Source organism: Mustela putorius, unplaced genomic scaffold (assembly GCF_011764305.1).
Source record: "Mustela putorius furo isolate JIRA1106 unplaced genomic scaffold, ASM1176430v1.1 tig00000765_pilon_pilon_pilon, whole genome shotgun sequence".
Lineage (NCBI taxonomy): Eukaryota > Metazoa > Chordata > Mammalia > Carnivora > Mustelidae > Mustela > Mustela putorius.
Window position 1 is genome coordinate 793,506 of NW_025421470.1, and position 19,017 is coordinate 812,522.

At 46.1% G+C, this 19,017-nt stretch overlaps 2 protein-coding genes across 16 annotated transcripts in view; one reads left to right on the plus strand and one right to left on the minus strand.

The window, feature by feature from the left end:
* PCBP3 (poly(rC) binding protein 3) overlaps positions 1-19,017 on the minus strand; it is a 250,406-nt gene that overhangs the window by 145,496 nt on the left and 85,893 nt on the right. The gene's annotated exons all lie outside the window — the stretch shown is intronic.
* The window catches only part of LOC123393209 (basic proline-rich protein-like), a 92,218-nt gene continuing 85,888 nt past the window's right edge, over positions 12,688-19,017 (plus strand). Inside the window, exons 1-2 of the mRNA XM_045084542.1 lie at positions 12,688-12,826; positions 12,933-13,032. Coding sequence (XP_044940477.1) covers positions 12,688-12,826; positions 12,933-13,032 — 239 coding nt within the window. The remainder of the gene's footprint in view (positions 12,827-12,932; positions 13,033-19,017) is intronic.

Consider the following 19,017-nt stretch of genomic DNA (forward strand, 5'->3'; position numbering starts at 1 on the left):
GTTCAAATGCATTCATGATTAAACACACACACACACACACACACACACACACACACACCTCAGCCAATTCCTTAACCTGATAAAGGCACCAGAGAAATCTACAGCTCTCATCACACTTACTGGTGAGAGACTGACTGCTTTCCTCCCGGGATCAGAGACAAGGCAAGGGTATCGGATCTTCCCGCCTCTACCCAACATCATACTGGGGACACTAAATGCAATAACAGAAGTAAAAGAAATGAAGAGCATATCGGCTGCAATTTTAAAAAAGAAAAAGAGCTAATAAATTCAGTGAAGTTACAAGATACAAGATCAATATAGAAGTATCAGTTTTATCTATATACACTACCAAAAAATTCAAAATGAAATTAAGAAAATAATTACATTTACACTAGTATGGGAAATAATAATAAAAATGCTTCAGAGGAAGTTTAACAAAAATTCTATATGTACTGTGAAAATTACAAAACACTGAAAGAAATTACAGAAGACCCAAATAAATATAAAGACAGCCCCTGTTCCTGGACTGAAAGACTTCATATTGTCAACATATTTTTAACAAAGCAATCATCGCCAAATTTCTATCTGCCCTCTTTTTTAGAAATGGGCAAGCTGAACCTAAAATTCATACAGAATTGCAAAAAAAAAAAAAAAAAAAAAAACTGTCAAACAATCTTGAAAAAGAAGAACAAAGTTGAATGACTCACACTTGCCAATTTCAAAAAACCCTACTACAAATCTATAGGAATCAAGACCGTGTGGTACCAGCAAAAGGATATACATATAGATGATAGATTAGAATTGAGAGTTCAGAAATAAACCCATACATCAATGGCCAAATGAGTCTTGACTGGGATGCTAAGACCATGCAATGAAGAAAAAACAGAATTTTTTTTCAACAAATGGTGCAGAGACCGGTGGCTATCCATATGCAAGTGAAGGAATTTGGAGCCTGGATTCACACCCTGTACAAGAACTAACTCAAAAAGGATCAGAGATCTAAATGTATGAGCCAAAATTATAAAAACTCTTAGAAGAAAACAGAGGGGAAAGCTTCATGACATTGGATTTCACAACAGCTCTTAAAGACAAATAATTGAAGAGAAAACAGATCAACTGGAGTTCATATAAACTGAAAACTTCAGTGTGTCAAATCACAGTACCAAGAAATCTGCAAAGACAATACAAATAATGGGAGGAAATTTGTCTCGGTTAGATACCTAAGGGCTTAGTGTTTAGCATACAGGAAGATTCCTCACAACTCAACAATAAAAATAAACCCAATTAAAAAGCAGACAAAGAATTTGAATGGACATTCCTCCAAGAAGATATGCAAGTGGCCAATACAAGAAGAGCTGCTTCACATCATTAGTCATTAGAGAATGTGACCAACACAATGAGATGCCGCTTCCCACCCACCAGAACAGCTCTTAAAAAAAAAAAAAATCAGAAAAGAGCAAGTGATAGAAATTTTTTAAAATTTTTATTTATTTTTTTTAAATCTCTTTTCAGTGTTCCAGAATTCATTGTTTATGCACCACACCCAGTGCTCCATACAGTATGTGCCCTCCACAATACCCACCACCTGGCTCACCCAACCTCCCTCCCCCCTCCCCTCCAAAACCCTCAGTGATAGCAGTTTAAGCACCCAGGGATGCCTGGTGGCTCAGTTAACCTGAGCCTTCAGCTCAGGTCATGATCCCAGGTTCCTGGGATCGAGTCCTGCATCGAGCTCCTTGCTCAGCAAGGAGCCTGCTTCTCTCTCTGCCTCTGTCTGCCTCTCTGCCTGCTTGTGTTCTCTCTCTTTCTCCCTCTCTCTGGGAGATAATAAGCAAAATCTAAAAAAAAAAAAAAATTTAAGTACCCAAACATTGCTGATAGAAATGTAAAATGGTGTATCCACTCTGGAAAACAGTTTGGCCATTTCCTCAAAAAGTTAAACAGAGTGTCACCATAGGATCCCCACAATTCCACTCCTAGGTATAAACCCAATGTAAATTAAAACACATATCCATACCAAAAAATTATACATGAATATTCATAACAGCCAAGAAGTGGAAATATCCTAAATGTCCATCATTGATAAACAAAACGTGGCATACCCACAATGGAATATTATTTAGCCACAAAAAAGGAGTCAAATACTGACACATGCTACAATGTAGATGGACCTTTAGAATATTATGCTAAGTGGAAGAAGCCAGACATTAAAAACAATATATTATATGATTCTGTTTATATGAAATATCCAGAACAGGCAAGTCCAAAGAGAAGAAAATAGATTACTGATTGCCAGGGGTAGGCAGACGGAGGAATAGGGAGCCATGGGCTCATGGGTATGGGATTTTCTATAAGGGTGATAAAAGTCTTCTGGAATTAGATAGTGGCAATAATTACACAAGTAGTGAACATATTTTTAAAAACCACCGAATTTTACAACTTAAAATGGTGTACATTATATGAATTTTATTTCAATAAAAACAAAATGTGCCAATTACCCCGAAATTGGTCTACACAGATTCAACACAATTGCAGTCAAAATCCCAGAAGTCCTTTTCGCAGAAATTGACAAGCTGATTCTAAAATATATAGAAAGACAAAGGACTCAGAATAGGGAAACAATTTTCAAAAAGAAGACCAACACTGAAGAACCCATCCTTTGGGTTCGGTAGTTTGGTTCCTCCAAACTATCTAGGGTTTCTCCAAAGCTTCAAGTAGCCAAAATACTGCAGTTCTGGCAAAGGGGGAGACAGACAGAGCAATGGCACAGAATAGAGTCCAGAAATAGAGGCACCACATGTGGCCAACTTATGAAGTAGCAGAGATAATCAATGGAGAAAATAATAGCCTTTTAACAAACAAGGCTGGAAGAACGTACGTACACAGGGGGAAAGAAACTGCACCCAAATCCTGCACCACATTGAAAAAAAGAAAAGCTCCAAATGGATCTGAGGGGAGAAAAATGGAGTAGAAGACAAGATGTAAAACCTAAAGACTGCACAATTTTCAGGAAATTTTTACAGCTTTGGGGAAGGTGTAAAATTCTTAGCCAGGACACAGAGCACAAACCACAGAAGAAGAAAAATGACAAATTTTACTTTATCCGTATTAAATATTTCTGCTTTTGAAAAACATGGTTAAGAAAATAAACACTGAAGCCACATGCTGGAAGAAAACATTTGGAAAACAAGTATCTAATAAATAACTGGTATCCAGATTATGTAACAAACCCTTGCAACTCAATGATTCAAAAATTTTAATGGACAAAATATTTGAACAGACACTTCACCAGAGAAGACATACAGATGGCAAATGAACATGAGAAAAATATTTGATATCATTAGTCATCAGGAAAACCCAAATAAAGACTACAAGATGCCACTAGACAGCGACTAGGAGGATAAAACTGTAGGAACTGACATCAAGTGGGGCCACTATTACAAGAGCAACAGGTGCTCTTACCTGTTGCTTAAAGCAACACAAAGCGCAGCAGTAACTTGGGGAAACGGCTGGGTAGGTTTTTACAAAGTCAAACGTACACATCCCGTGACTTAGAACAGCCCACTCATGGGTACTTACCGATGAAAAGTGAGGACGAACATCCACCCAAAGACCTGCATGGGAAAGCTTACAGCAAGTTTATTCATAATGTCTGGAACTGTCAGTCTCCAAATTTGCACCAGTCAGTGGATGGCCAAACACACTGCGGTACATTCACTACATATGACCCGACAACAGAATGGATCCAGCTAAGTGAAAAAACCCAGACTCCAAAGGCTCCATACTGTGCTTCTGGCTCTATGACCGTCTGAAGAAGGAAACTGCAGTCGCAATGAACAGGTCAGTGGTCAGTGTCTGGGGCTTGAGGTAAAGGGAAGGGGGAATTGGGGACGCGGACTATCCTCTAGCATGATGACGCTGACAGTTCGTATCTGAATGTATTCGTCAAAACTCACAAAACTGTGTCTCCAAAAAGTATGAATCCCTAAAACTGTATCTAAAAAGAGTGAATTCCATACTATACAAATTAAACCTCAAATAAACTTGATGAGGAAAAAAGAAAGCATGCAAGCAGGATAAACAGAGAGAAATCTACACTTGGATATATAACGGTGAAACTGGAAAACATTGAAGACAGACACATAAAAATAACCAGAGTTTAAAATATTCCTTAAAATGATAATCATTTAGATCGAGAGATGGTCTCTCAACAGCATGGAAACCAAAGACGGCCATGCAGAGTCCTCACCTGTGTCGGAGGCAGGCCCCTGGCCAGGGCGGCCTCCGCCATTAAAAGATGGCGCCTGGCTAGTTGCCAGGTGAGGATGGCCGCGCGAGACTCAGCGGAACGCCCTAAGAGGAAGTAGACAGCATTGGTTGCTAGCGAAGTTGTTCGTTCAGGTGCACCGCCTGATTCGCTCCCTGCTGTACCCTGCTCGCTGATTGGTCACGTAAGCGAATATAAGTGTGTCGACTTGCGGAAATAAAGAGAGAGAAGATGCATCCGAACCAGGGTTCTCGTCGACCTTGCGGGCCGAGGGCGATAAATGGCGCCGGCACCCGGGAACTAACAAAAGGAATCTTGCAAGGTAATCCGCAGGAAAGCGGGGAGTAAAGGTCCGCAGATAAGCGGGGACATTAGCCACGTTCAAAAGTGGGAATTCCGCGGTAAAGCGGGGAGTAAAAATAGAAAAACCTTGCAAGGGAGCAGTCCGCAGGCAAGGGGGGTAAAACCACGACAAAGGTGGTGGGAAACTTGTACAAGACCGCAACAAGAAGCGCGGCGGCCATACAGCCAGGATTTTCTTATCGAAACCGCAGGTAAGCAGGGAAGGGACCACGATCAAAGTGGTGGGAATCTTGTACAAGTCCGCAAGAAGAAGCGGGGCGGCCTTAGAGCCGGGATTTTCCAAGTCCGCAATAAGAAACGGGGCGGCCTTAGAGCTGGAATTTAGCGGCGAGTCTTTAACGTCTGCGTCTGTTGTCGGTGTGTTCATAATGGGATCTGAAGTTATCTAAAGTGCGGTTGGAAGGGTCTCTTTAGAAGACCTGCTGAAAGCCAATGGAACTCCACTAAAAGCAAAAACTGCTCAGGCCTTTTTGAATACAGTGGAAAAGGCGGCTCCATGGTTCCTAGATGAAGGCTTGCTAAACATACCTCAATGGGACCACTTAGGGGAGGATTTGAAGAAACAGGATGCTTTAACTGTTCGCCTCAAATTTAACATAACAAAAGCACAGGCACGGATATAGTAGTCTCCTGCAGAAATTGCGTGATCTTACTACCTGCACCATCCTTGGGGGTTAATCCTAAGGGTTTGTTACCTAATCATATATGGCAAATGGATGTCACACATGTTTCAGAATTTGGAAAGTTAAGATATGTTCATGTCTCTGTAGATACCTGCTCTGGAATAATTTTCGCCTCAGTGCATATGGGGGAAAAATCCAGAGATGTTATCGCCCATTGCCCACAGGCTTTCGCGGCATGGGGAAAGCCACGCCAATTAAAGACAGATAATGGTCCAGGCTACACCTCACAACCCTTTAAAGCCTTCCTACGACAACTTGACATTCACTTGATACATGGAATACCCTATAACCCACAAGGACAGGGTGTTGTGGAGCGCGCGCATCTTACAATAAAAAATGTGCTTTATAAACAAAAAGGGGGAATAGGGGACACCTTCAGGTCCCCTAAAGATAAGCTCAACACCATTCTCTTTATTTTGAATTATTTAACGTTGGACAAAACAGGTAAATCAGCTGCAGACAGACATGCAAGTGATGCTGCTGCTTCCCTTAAGCCTTTAGTACTTTGGATGGACATCCTCACAGGAAAGTGGAATGGACCAGATCCAGTGTTAGTATGGAGTAGGGGGTCTGTATGTGTTTTTCCACAGGAAAAGGAGGCTCCAATTTGGATCCCAGAGCGGCTGGTGCGTGCAGCCTTGCCTCCAGACACCAGTCATGATGCTGAAGATGCTGATGATAACTCTGGGGATGCTACCCCTCCTGCGGCAGACTCAAGCCAGAGAGCTGTGAGCAGTGGTTAAAGCAGGGCCATATCCTTTACCAGTGCCTAACTCTTCTCTTATATTCCCTCCTCTCCCTTTGATGCATGGCAGGTCTGTAACTTGCTAGGAGCATGTACTGATATCTCAGCAGTGTCCATGTTAAATGGTGGCAAATTCCTCAACTGTTCTTATAAACAAAATGACTCTAGTATCTTTGAGACAACAGTTAATGTGTCTTGTCCCAATAATATTACTTATCAGCACACTCCTATATGGGTCTCGCCACCATTCCTTTCCCTCATAACAAATGCTAGTGAGCTGAATGATACGTTGAATTGCACTAAGAATTGCCATCTTTCCCAGTGCTGGAATGTCATGGCCTTCAAGCTGGCTGTGATTATGCGTATCCCTACCCATGCTCCTATCCCAGTTTCCATTCCAGAGGACAAGTTACCGGTGGGTGCTATCCAGAAAGACATAGACTCAGATCAATACACATCTGATAGTCAACCAGAGAGTGGATTTGGTTCAAGAACAAGTGGACATATGGGGGGCCCTATTGGGACTGGGATGTATAGTACCCTTCCCGGCAATTTATGTAACTCCCATAGCCTATACTAATATGAGTGACTTACAGAATGTCTCCCGACAGCTCTCCCAATACTTGTGGGGGAATTAGTCCACAGAATTCTGAAACTACACTCAGCACCTGCTACTAGGCATAACAAGGATAAATAACACCAGAGTTGAGCTTGCAACCCTCCCAGAGATAATCAAAACATTGCAAGATGCGTTAACCGTTATGAAACAATGGGCTAGCGTAGTTGGTCTGATGATAATCCTCGTAGTGGGCTTGATTCTGCTAGTAAGGAAACTGCAAATTTGGAGGCGACAGCAACCTAGGCAACAGCAAGCCATGGTGCAGGCCTTGTTAGCCATCGAGGCTGGAACATCCCCCCAAGTGTGGCTAAGTATGCTGGATCGGTAGTCGATGACGGGTAAGATTGGTGGGGGAAATACACCAACCTAAGACAGGACGCAGATCATTGATATCTGCCGTCTGATGACGGGTAAGGATATTCCCCGCCACTGACAACCTAAGACAGGCACGATCCCTGCCATAAAAGAAAAAAGGGGGAGATGTCGGAGGCAGGCCCCAGGCCAGGGCGGCCTCCGCCTTTAAAAGATGGCGCCTGGCTAGTTGCCAGGTTAGGATTGCCTCGTGAGACTAAGCGGAACGCCCAAAGAGGAAGGAAACAGCATTGGTTGCTAGCGAAGTTGTTCGTTTAGGTGCACCGCCTGATTCGCTCCCTGCTGTACCCTGCTCGCTGACTGGTCATGTAAGGTATATAAGTGTGTAGACTTGCGGAAATAAAGAGAGAGAAGATGCATCCGAACCAGGGTTCTTGTCGACCTTGCGGGCCGAGGGCGATACACATGGCCTCGCCAGAGTCTTCCATCAAGACTTTTAAGAAGCATCTTTCTTAAAGACTTCAAAGGACAAAGTGAAAGATAATTCTAAAGTTACTTTGAAACACTTCTCCTTTGCCTTCCGCTAAAAGTGGGGAGTATTACTGACTGCCGTGTCACAGAGTTTTCAGCCACTCCACTAAATTCTACAGTAGGACACATTGGCAATTCCATGTATAACTTTACAGGACAGCAAAAGACACAAGGTGCCACGCCAAATTCATGAAGATTTTCAAGCTGTATCAAGAAAAAAGGTGGAAACTTTAAAAAACATGCTGCTGAAAACTTGAGATAATTTCTAGGGGTCATAAATAGAAACACTGGCAGATTTTGGTAGATTAGCAAACCTATACGAAACAATCACAGAGAAAAAAATTAGTCAGTGAAAAATTAATCCCCAAAACCAGAAATCAAAACAAAACAAACAAAAAAAAAAAACCCCAAAATGCCACTGGCAAAGACGCAACAAGTCAGTCAACATGCTAAAAATACAACTTAAACATTTTCTTGATTTTTGCACATTAACTTTTTACTAAATACTTCAACTACGGCTATGAGATCTCTTCTCATTGTTATAGTACTGTGTATATGTCTAACAAGGCAAAGACATATCGCTCTTCCTGAGCTCGCAAACATAGCTCCTTCTAAAAGAAGTATATGCCACATGCCAATTTTTCCCATTAAAGTGGATTTTCATTTTTGAAAGCAATCTTGGGTAAAACAACTTTAGAGTTACTTAATACTTTCCAAACATGCAAAATAAAGCATAGAATTGGGGTGCCTGGGTGGCTCAGTGGGTTAAAGCCTCTGCCTTCAGTTAAGGTCATGAGCCTGGGGTCCTGGGATCAGGCCCTTGCATCGGGCTCTCTGCTCAGCGGGAAGCCTGCTTCCTTTCCTCTCTCTGTCTGCCTCTCTGCCTAGCTGTGATCTCTTCCAAATAAATAAATAAAATCTTTAAAAAATAATAAAATAAAGCATAGAGTAAAAGGAAAATAAAGATGTTTTCAGTTAAAATTTGTTCTCTGTGAACACTGTCACAGGGCGTGATGCATTTTAGAGGCAGCAATCTCTCTCTCAGGTACAAGAAGACATGAAGAATGAAGTGGTAGGATGGGAGTAAATTGGAAAGGGCAACGAAGAGTATAAATTAGTAAGGAAGGCTGCATGGCTTAAGATACATTTGAGTCAGGAGAGGATAATCTATGAGATAAAGTATCGTAAGAGTCTTATATTGGTAGAAATGTGACTAGGGACACTAACTTTAGTCACAGATAATCAAGTATACATACAAGACAAATAAGAAAATAAGAGGAAGTAAAATTATGTAGTGAAGAAGAAAATTTAATGAAGAAAAAAATTTTAAAAATGTTGAAGAGAAAAAACAGATGTAAGAAAGTTGAGCCAAACAGAAAGCCCAAAATAAGATTATAGTTAGAAGTCCAAATACATAAGTAATTAAAGTAAATGAAGTAAACAAAATGTTCCCATCTTTAAAAGACAAAGACTGTCTGAGAGAAAAAAAAATTCCATTAGATGCCATTTTGGAGGATGCATCTAAAACATACAGATATGGCAAGACTGAAAGAAATACACACTGGGCAAATAAGTACCTCAGACTTAAAATTTACTTTAAGGCAAAAAGAAAAAAGAAAAAAAAAGCATTATCAGAGTTTTTATAGACCACATTACATAAAGATAAGAAGATTTAATGTATTAGTAAGGTATTCCAGACTTACATGCACCCAAAAACAAAGTCTCAACATTTGATACAAAGCAGAAATGAACAGAAACACATGAAAATAGGTAAATCCACAACTGCATTGGCAGATGTAAACACGTCTATATCAGTGGTTGATACATCAGTTAAAAATATCTATAAGCACAGAAAAGAGTCAAAAAGCATTCCCACTCTTCATCTAAGGCACATACAGAAAGCTTATACTCCAAGCCAGAACGCATTTTACTGAAACACAGAACATTCATGTCGCTGGACCACAGAGGAGCCACCCTCCAAACACGTCAAAGACCATGAACATTGAGGCCACCTTGCTGACAATGCACCGAATAAAGAAATTAAAATATTTTAAAATACCGTCCACACATATTAAGTGTATATTTTTAGCATAATACATATACGTCTAAACTGTGCTTGAGACTGAGAAACACTTCGAAGTAGCTTACATGGCAAAAAAAGAAATTGGGGCAGTTGGTGGCTCGGTCCGTTCGGCATTCAGCTCTGGATTTTGAGTCCGATCGCGGTCTCGGTGCTGTCTGCAGCCCCACATCATGCTCAGTGCTCAGTGAGGAGTCTGCTTGAGGATTCTGTCTCTCCCTCTCCCTCTGTCCCTACTTCCGCCCTCTCTCTCTAAAATAAATATTTAAATCTTTTTTAAAAACCATAGTGGAAACAGATAACACTTATAAGGATAATAAAAGTACTATATATCTAAATTTGAGCACTGCGATAAGGTGTACTTAAAAGGAAAATTTTTTTAAATTTTATTTAATTACACAATCTCTATGCCCAACATGGGGCTCAAGCTCTTGACCTTGATCAACAGTCGGATGGATGTTCTACCGACTGAGCCAGCCAGGTGCCCCTAAAACAACATGTTTAACTTTAAATACTTATTTATATGAAAAGAAAGGTGAGTGAGCAAACATCCAATAGAAGTTAGAAAAAAATAAAACAAAACAGCAAAATGAATCCCAGAAAGCAAAAGGAAGGAAGGAAGAACGGGAATCAGTGAAACAGAAAACTAAATATCCTGGAGACGCCTGGGTGGCTCAGTCAGGTCGGCTTCAGCTCGGGTCATGATCCCAGGGTCCTGGGATTGAGCCCCACATCAAGGTCCTTGCTCAGCAGGGAGCCTGCTTCTCCCTCTGTCGCTCCCCCTGCTTGTGTAGACACTCTCTCTCTGTCTGTGACAAGTAAATAAATACAATCTTTTAAAAAAAAAATCAACATATTGAAATTTTAATTTAAAATTTAATAGAAACTAAACTACAGAAGTAGGAGGATAAAACGTGAATGATTCTCGTGTTCACCTGACTGCAGGAGAGGCTCTTCCACTATGACTAGAGAATCTCATGTAGAAAAACAAAAGATGGACAAATGTGACGATAAAAAATAAAAATCTTTGACATGACAGGGGCTCCTGGGTGGCTCAGTGGGTTAAGCCGCTGCCTCCGGCTCAGGTCATGATCTCGGGGTCCTGGGATCGAGTCCCACATCGGGCTCTCTGCTCAGCGGGAGCCTGCTTCCCCCTCTCTCTCTGCCTGCCTCTCTGCCTGCTTGTGATCTCTGCCTCTCTGTCAAATAAATAAATAAATCTTTAAAAATTAAAAATAAAAATCTTTGACATGACAATACCTTGAGAAAAGATTTATGACAAATAATAAATGGAAGAAAATACATTCAGCATGTAGCACAGAAAAATGAAAGAATATCCCCAATGTACAAAAAAAATTTTTAAACTGAGAGGAAAAAAAGGCTCCCCAAATCTTAAAGAAAAACAAGAAAAACACATGAAACGTGATAGAAAAATGTGTTTAAACCTATGAAAAGGAAGGGCAATGCGGATTGAGCGCGCACGCCCGGCTGCGGCTCTCCTACACTCCGGCCGGGATCCACTCACTCCACGGCCCGCTCTGCGCCCGAGGAGCCGGGGCGGCGCGCGGAAGGAGGAGTCCCGACATCCGCCCCCAGAACTAAGGCAACGCGGTCTGTAAAGAAAGGGGAGAAGGAGGGAAGGTCAGGGTAGGGACGGAGGGAAGGGGGCGACGCCGGAGGGAATGTCCGGTCACGACAGGAGGCCGCGCGGCATGGGGCCCACGCTCACAGCAGCCGGCGCGCCTGCCCTTCCAGCCCTGCGCGCAGAGCAGGAGCCACTGCCCGCCCCGAGGCCGTGCGGAGAGCCTGCGGCACCGGCTCTGCGCGCAGACTCCCAGCCGCAAGGAGGGCGAGAAATCCCTTTGGCGCCTAAGCCAGCAGCCAGTGGTTCTCCTGACGGCAGCCCGGGCGGACCAGCCCCGGACGGGGACGGAGGGAAGGCTGCGGCAGCCCGTGGGGACCAGCCGTCTGCCCGGAGGGCCCCTGCTAGCCAGGGACCGTGCGAGCCCCAAAGCACTGGCGCGCGCGAAGACCGATGAGCGAGGCGCGCGATGGAGTAAGAAACCAACGGCCAGTCCGCCGGCGCGCAAGCCGAGAAGCGGGCAGCGCGGAGAGCGCGGCCGTCGCGGCGAGGACGGGTCTCGGCAGGTCCCGGCCGAGACCATGGACGCGCACATCCAGGAGAGATGGGTCCGAAGGGCGCTGCGCCGCCTGTTCTTCGAGTAAACTGCCCGCCCCCCCGGCCCGCCGGCCGCATCGCAGCCGCAAGGGCGTCAAGACGCAACGATCCCGGCGGCGGCGGCGGCGGACGGGCAGCCGCCGGCGAGCAAAGAGCTGCACGTCCCCAACGAGGAGACGGACACTCTGCGTCGGTCCAGACACGAAGCCGGAGAGGCTTGGCCGACCTCAACACGGAGGCTCACGACGGAACCTCCTGGAGAAGGACCGACCATCAGACAAGCCCATAAGGACGAAACCACTTTGTGAAATGGGTCTTGCTCTTCATGAAGTCCATGTCATAGAAGTGACGGGGCCGTCGCAGAAATGCTCCAGGTCGAGACCAGGGACTCCCAGCAACTAGCCCACATCTGCCCCAGACCGCGCCGGGGCCTTGCGCGGGGAAACCGTAGGGAAGATGCGGTCGCTGCGCCCCGGCGGGCCGAGAGCGAGCGCGGGGAGACGGTCCGGAGCTCAGGACGCGGCGCCTCTCCCCTCGGCACTCAGACCCTCCCGCTCCGGCCCGGGCCTAGGCAGGCTTCAGTCTTCAACCCTTGCCTCTTTCCCAGCTCCTTCTCAAGGGCCAGACGCACGCAAACTGCTCCTGCGAACCCCAACAGCTCCGGCCTGGACGCTGGTGGTCAGTCGCACAGGAAGCGGCCGCCCCACCCTCCCGCACCTCAGGCCGCCGGAGCCGAGCCGAGTCTCGCTTTCAGTGCCCCACGGACACGTCACGCGTCCGAAGTCCTCTCACTGCACTGCCCTCCCTCCTCCGCCCGCGGAAAGGAAACCGCATTTGGTGGCATTTGGTGGCGATGCGTGTCCCCTGGGCTCCGCGCACACGGGCACCCTCCAGAGCCGCTCGTGGGAATGGGAACAGCCCGGTCTCCTGAAAGGTGGGACCACCACGACTACTCGGAACCTGAACTTCTTACAACCGACTGGTACGCAGTGAGGGATGAAGAGAAGGTTCGGGAACAGGGGCTGCGAGACCGGGCCCTGCGGTCTGGTAAAACAGGCTCATCAAAGGCCGCGGGGCATTACAGGGATTGAGTGAGGGGCTTCCCACCCCCACCGGCAACAAAGCGATTCGTAGAGAAACCGTCTTTTCACAGGCTCAAGCCCCCAGTACAGGAAAGACAATGCCCTCGCCCTCTCGCAGAACCTCCCATTCCTGCGCCGCTCTGCTCCTGCTCGGAGACCAGGTGCAAACAGGTAAGGAGACACAGTCCGCGGACAGAGAAGCAGCGCAGACAAGGACAGCGACCTAGCCAAGGTCACCAGGTGATTTGGGAGAGGAGCTGGCAGCAGAAGGCAGCGGCCGGATCCCCAGGCAGGCCGACGCCCCCAGCCCCGGTGGGCTTTTACCAGAAAGTTCTCCTCCCATGACTGCCGCCCCTGTTCTGCCAAACTGATACAAGGGGTGATGAGGGCGGCTCATTGCCATGCTCGGGTAGCAGCTGTTCCCCAGCTGCCGCCAGCCCCAGGGGATCTGGCCCGAGGCCCAGGCTCTGCAAAGACAGTGCACGTGGATGCAGCCCTGATAAGAGGCTCCTAAGCGGCCTGGGGGGAGGCAGATGAGTGGGTAGAACCAAGCACGTGTACTCAGTTACAGGGTGAACCAAGCCGGGGGTTACAGACTTATGCCCCGAAAGAGCATGAGAGTCAGAGCGCTTAGCAGGGGTAGAGGCCCACCCTGAAAGCCTCTTGCCAGCTCCGGGTCACGGGAGTGTATCACTGGTCACCCGTCACATCCAAAGACAAGTGGCCTCCAGGACACAAGTAGGAAGAGTGCCCTGCGTCGAATGGTGTAACTTGGGCATTCCACTGGCATTCCAGAGGAAGAACCAAGGCTTGAAATAAGCAGAAAGTAGAAGCACCCTTGGCCCCTGTGACCACGCTGACACTCCCCAGGGTAGGAAACGTCAGGCCACCCTTACCAGAGCGAGAGGTAGTGCATTGCTCGCCACGCGGCCTGGCTACAGAACAGCAGTAGAGGTCCCAGGTCTGTACGGAACGGAAGTAATCTTTATAAAGGAAGCGTCCGGAAAGGCCAGCTCCCATTTGTCTAAATGCACACCTAGAGGTGACTTGTCCTCCAACCCCAACACGCCATCCGCGGTCACCACGGAGCAGTGGTAACACGCTCCAGATCCATCACTGTCCCTGCATGTGGGGCCGCCAGACAGCCTGGCAATGTGGCAAAGAGGGAGGAATGAATGAGTCATCTCGTGACCAACGATCGGCCCCTTCCTGCCAGGCTGCAATGCATCTGAGCCTCAGGAGGACAGCACTCTCCAACATCCCCACGAGAAGAAAAAGGCAAAGAATAAAAACCACTCAAGTGAATCAGAAAGGAAAGCCAAGCGGGGAATATAAGCAGATAAACAGACGCCTTAAGGTCTTTGGGGGCCCAGCGGGGCAGCGAGTGCAACATCGTGGCACAGGGCTCCCCGAGAGCCCTTCAGCAAGGCGACCCATGCCCACCTTAAATAAAGAGCAGAAAGAGAAGCTGGCTGGAGGCCTCCACAGCCACAGGCACTGGCCCATCGCTCATCTCTCTCTGGAAGGATGGGAAGCAGCCTTCCCCAAGGAGCCACCCACTTCACAGCACTGTCCCTCTCCTCTGCTCCTGATGCACACGTTTCCATGAGAAATGGGGCCCCTCCCTGTCCCCACCCTGCATGCACTGGGACCCTAGCACGGGGCGGTGGGCCTATGGGCAGCGCCCTCTCTGTGGGTGTGGGAAACACCCCCAAATCTAGCCCCCTCCTAGACCTAACAGCACACGGGCTACACATGCACTTTTTAAACATGTAGACCCTCTGCTAGGAACCCCTAGCTCTAGTACGGGTGACCCCAGGCTGCCACTCAGTCTCATCCTTGCCAGTGGCTGACGGCTGGCTGGCTGCTCCCCCAAACCCCTTCTCCTTCCTGTGTAATCACAGCTGTGGCAGAACACAGGGCTGCCTGAGAGGGGGGCCTGCTCCCTAGGAGTAGGTCCTGCCACACTGTACTGCTGCTAGCAGACAGGGATCCTGCGCTCCGTGATGCAGCTCAGCCCAATCTGGCCTTCAGACCCTGGAAGGGTGGTTGTTGCCCTTCACTGTGCCCTTTTCCTTCCCTCGAGAACACACCAGACACATGTGCGTTCGTTTCAGCTGGAGGTCCTGACGACACAAGGAGGTGCGACACCCGCAGAATGGCAGGCTGCCTGGAGCCCGGGGCCAGGATGACCTCTGGGGCAGGAGGGTTCCTGGAGCCCAACCCAACCAGTGACCACCACACAGAGAGATAAATCTGACCACACCCATCTCATCTTCCCTGATGCAGCCCCGAGGACACAACTGTTGCTCTGGGCACATGCACCAGCACATGGGTCTCTCAGCCCCACAACCGCCCCCCCAGCTCTGACCGAGGATCCCAAAAGCCCCTGGGGTATTTCTCTGTATGGTCCAACATAGAAATTAAAGTCCTCCCAAATTCTAGGCCCTCTTCTCATGAAACACTGTTTCCACCTCCCTAACCCCTCAGTGTCACTCTCCCACCTTTTCTGTGTGCTCCAACCACATCCCTGTAACTTGCCACGTGTCCCTCTGTGTATGGCCCTGGCCCCACGACCACCAGCCCTGGTCAAGCACTGGTCATCGCTCCTACACGACAACCATGGCCCCACAGGCTTCTGTCCCCTGTGTCCACCCTCACTGACTCAGGCCACACTCTAAGTATAAAGCTTTAAAAGTAGAAAGTTTTATGCAGCAAAGGAAACAGTCAACAAAACAAAGAGGCAACCCTTTGGGAGAAGATACTCACAAATGACAATACAGACAAAGGGCTGGTATCCAAGATCTATAAAGAACTCCTCAAAAAACAGATAATCGTGTCAAAAAATGGGCAGAAGACATGAACAGACACTTCTCCAATGAAGACATACAAATGGCTATCAGACACATGAAGAAATGTTCATCATCACTAGCCATCAGGGAGATTCAAATCAAAACCACATAGATATATCTTATACTAGTTAGAATGGCCAAAATTAACATGACAGGAAACAACGTGTGTTGGAGAGGATGTGGAGAAAGGGGACCCTCTTATACTGTTGGTGGGAATGCAAGTTGGTGCAGCCACTCTGGAAAACAGTGTGGAGATTCCTTAAGAAATTAAAAACAGAGCCTCCCTATGACCCTGCAATTGCACTACTGGATATTTGCCCCAAAGATACAGATGCAGTGAAAAGAAAGGCCATCTGTACCCCAATGTTCATAATGGCAATGGCCACGGTCGCCAAACTGTGGAAGGAGCTAAGATGCCCTTCAACGGACGAATGGATAAGGAAGATGTGGTCCATATACACTATGGAGTATGATGCCTCCATCAGAAAGGACGAATACCCAACTTTTGTAGCAACATGGACGGGACTGGAGGAGATGATGCTGAGTGAAATAAGTCAAGCAGAGAGAGTCAATCATCATATGGTTTCACTTACTTGTGGAGCATAAGGAATAACACGGAGGACATGGGGAGATGGAGGGAAGTGAGCTGGGGGAAATCGTAGGGGGAGACAAGCCACGAAAGACTATGGACTCTGAGAAAAAAAACTGAGGGTTTTGGAGGGGCGGGGGTGGGGGTTGAGTGCGTGGGTACTAAGGAGGCATAGATTGCAGGCGGCACTGGGTGTGCTGCATCAACAGTGAATCTTGGAACACTGAAAAAATAAAATAAAATTAAAAAAAAAAAAAAACAGTAAAAAAATTAATTAAATAGTAGAAAGTTAACAACAGAAGTACAGTGGGAGAAATCATGTACAAAATGTTAGAACCAAGCACGGAAATGACAAGCATCTGAATGATTCCAGGTCACATCAAAACCAGTGGGGCGGAGTTCAAAGTGTCTAGAAAGAAATCTGAGTGCCGAGATGCAGTCATTAGAAAACAAGGTAAACATACGGAAACAGCATTTGATAAACTAGAAAGATAAGAGCATAACCCTCAAGAAAAAGGAAACATGCATTAAATTTAGAAATTAAATTGCAAACAAAATTATAAATGATCAGTATAACTGAAAGCTATTAAAAATTAAACATAGCTAAATAAGAAATGAAGACAAGTTTGACAAATCTGACTGAAGCACTGAACCTAGGCTTGGAAACAAAGAGAAGGCAGCAAGAGACCCGGAGAAGACCGAGACCACAGGGACCCTGCACGAACACGCACACCCCTGGGGCCTGAGGGCGCCCGCGGCGGGTGCTTCTCCAGGAAGAAACCCGCACACACAGAGCAACGGGATCGCCTCCAAAACGGGCTCTGGGCTTAGAGGCCTTGTAGAGCCGTGTATCAACTATCAGACCAAAAATATTGGCTTTTTAAAGTAGAAAATAGAAAATTTCGTTATTTAAATTAAGGATAGAGAAATAGGGGAAGTTTCTCAAGTCATGTTATGGGAGCAGGCCATCATTTACATGGGACCCCCAAAAACTGAAAATTAGAAAAAAGGAAACTTCTAGAGCAGTGTCATCCTAGCGTGAGCCCTACTCCTAACCTTTATGGTAACTCAGGTCCACACTAACCCCAATCCCAGGACCAACCTAAACTCCAGACCTAACCCTACCACTAACCCTTATTGTAGCCCAAATAAAATTCTGTGAGGGTATTACAAATAAAAAAGTATTAACAAGTATCAGTATGATCTACCAGGATTTATCCCAAGAATCAATACTTTTAAGTTTGGTCAATGGAATTCTCTACAGTAAGAGATGATAGGAGAAAATCATGGGATTATCTTAATAGCAGCAATGAACACATTTAGTAAAATGCAACTTTCACTTTTGACTGTGAGAAACAACTTGATAGAAGAGCCAGAGGAGGGAACTCCTGTAACTTGAAGAACAGGGCTCAGACAGCCACATGACCATGCTTCCTAGGGAAAGCACTCGGATCAAGTCAGGATGAAATAAAAAAAAATTCAGCAGAATTTACAGCTAAATTTACACCTATTATGGCTGAAAGTGCTTTAACACATGGCCATGTCCAAATAATGAATACTGATAGTAGCCTGCACACTATTAAATATTAGAGAAGTGGAATGAGAAATATCTCAATTACCATAACCAGATAACAAAAATAAGTTGGAAAAGGGCTCAAGAGAGAGAATCCAGAGTAAGAAAGTTACACACAGCAACTGAAGGCTAAGAACAAATGGGAAAATAGATTATCTTCCTACATTAGAAAGTGAATAGCGGTAAAAAAGCAACTATTTTCAATTCAAATTATAGCTTTGATCTATCTAAAAATAAATCCCAATATGACACGTTTTTAACTTAAAAATCATTCTAAAGTTCATCTAGAAAGTGAGTAGCCAAGAATAGCCAAAATATTTTTTAATAATGGGATTACTAGATAAATATACCGTGAAACTAGAATTAAAACAGTTGTACCACCACAAGAACAGATTAGAGAACGCAAAAATAAACACTAATGCATACAATATTTTCATATTAGATCAATTTGTGGGACAAAAGTAGCAACACAAATCATTGGGAAAATGAAGTATTTCTCAATAAGTAGTATTTTCAATACTCATAAGAAAAGAATAACTTCTATGTTCACCTAGTAACATACAGCAAATTAAATCCCAAGCGGATTAGACAGGTCAGTGCAAATAAAAGCAGAGAAGAAAACTGAAGTCACTACCCACGTTTAAGAACGGGAAGGGGTTTTCCAAATGTAAGACTGCCCCCACTCGCCACGGCCAAGGGAACGGCGAATGTCCCGGTGGGGGAAGCCCTGCAGGACGCCCCCACGAGGGCAGGGATACTTTGGAAGGAGGCCGGCCGCGCAGAGATGGGAGCAGCCTCACGCCTTGAGCTTCCATGGCTCCCACGGACACGGTGCTGGTGCGATCCGGCCATTAGGCCGCAGCCAGCCCTCCCACGGACGCCTCTCGGACTGTGCATCTCCTGTGACCCGGGGTCCAGTGTGGATGAACAGTGCCATCCTCAAGAAGAGGGAAAGCGGATCGTGCCCAGGGCTGCTCACCCAACTACGGCTGACATCAGTGACAGACGCAAATAAGACCCACACACGTTAAACAAAAAGGGGCTGACATAAGAAAATTATACCCAGAGTTGACTCGTTCCCTAAACCACACAGGCCCACCGCGACGTGAATTTTTTCCGATACGTACCATACAGTGCTGTGA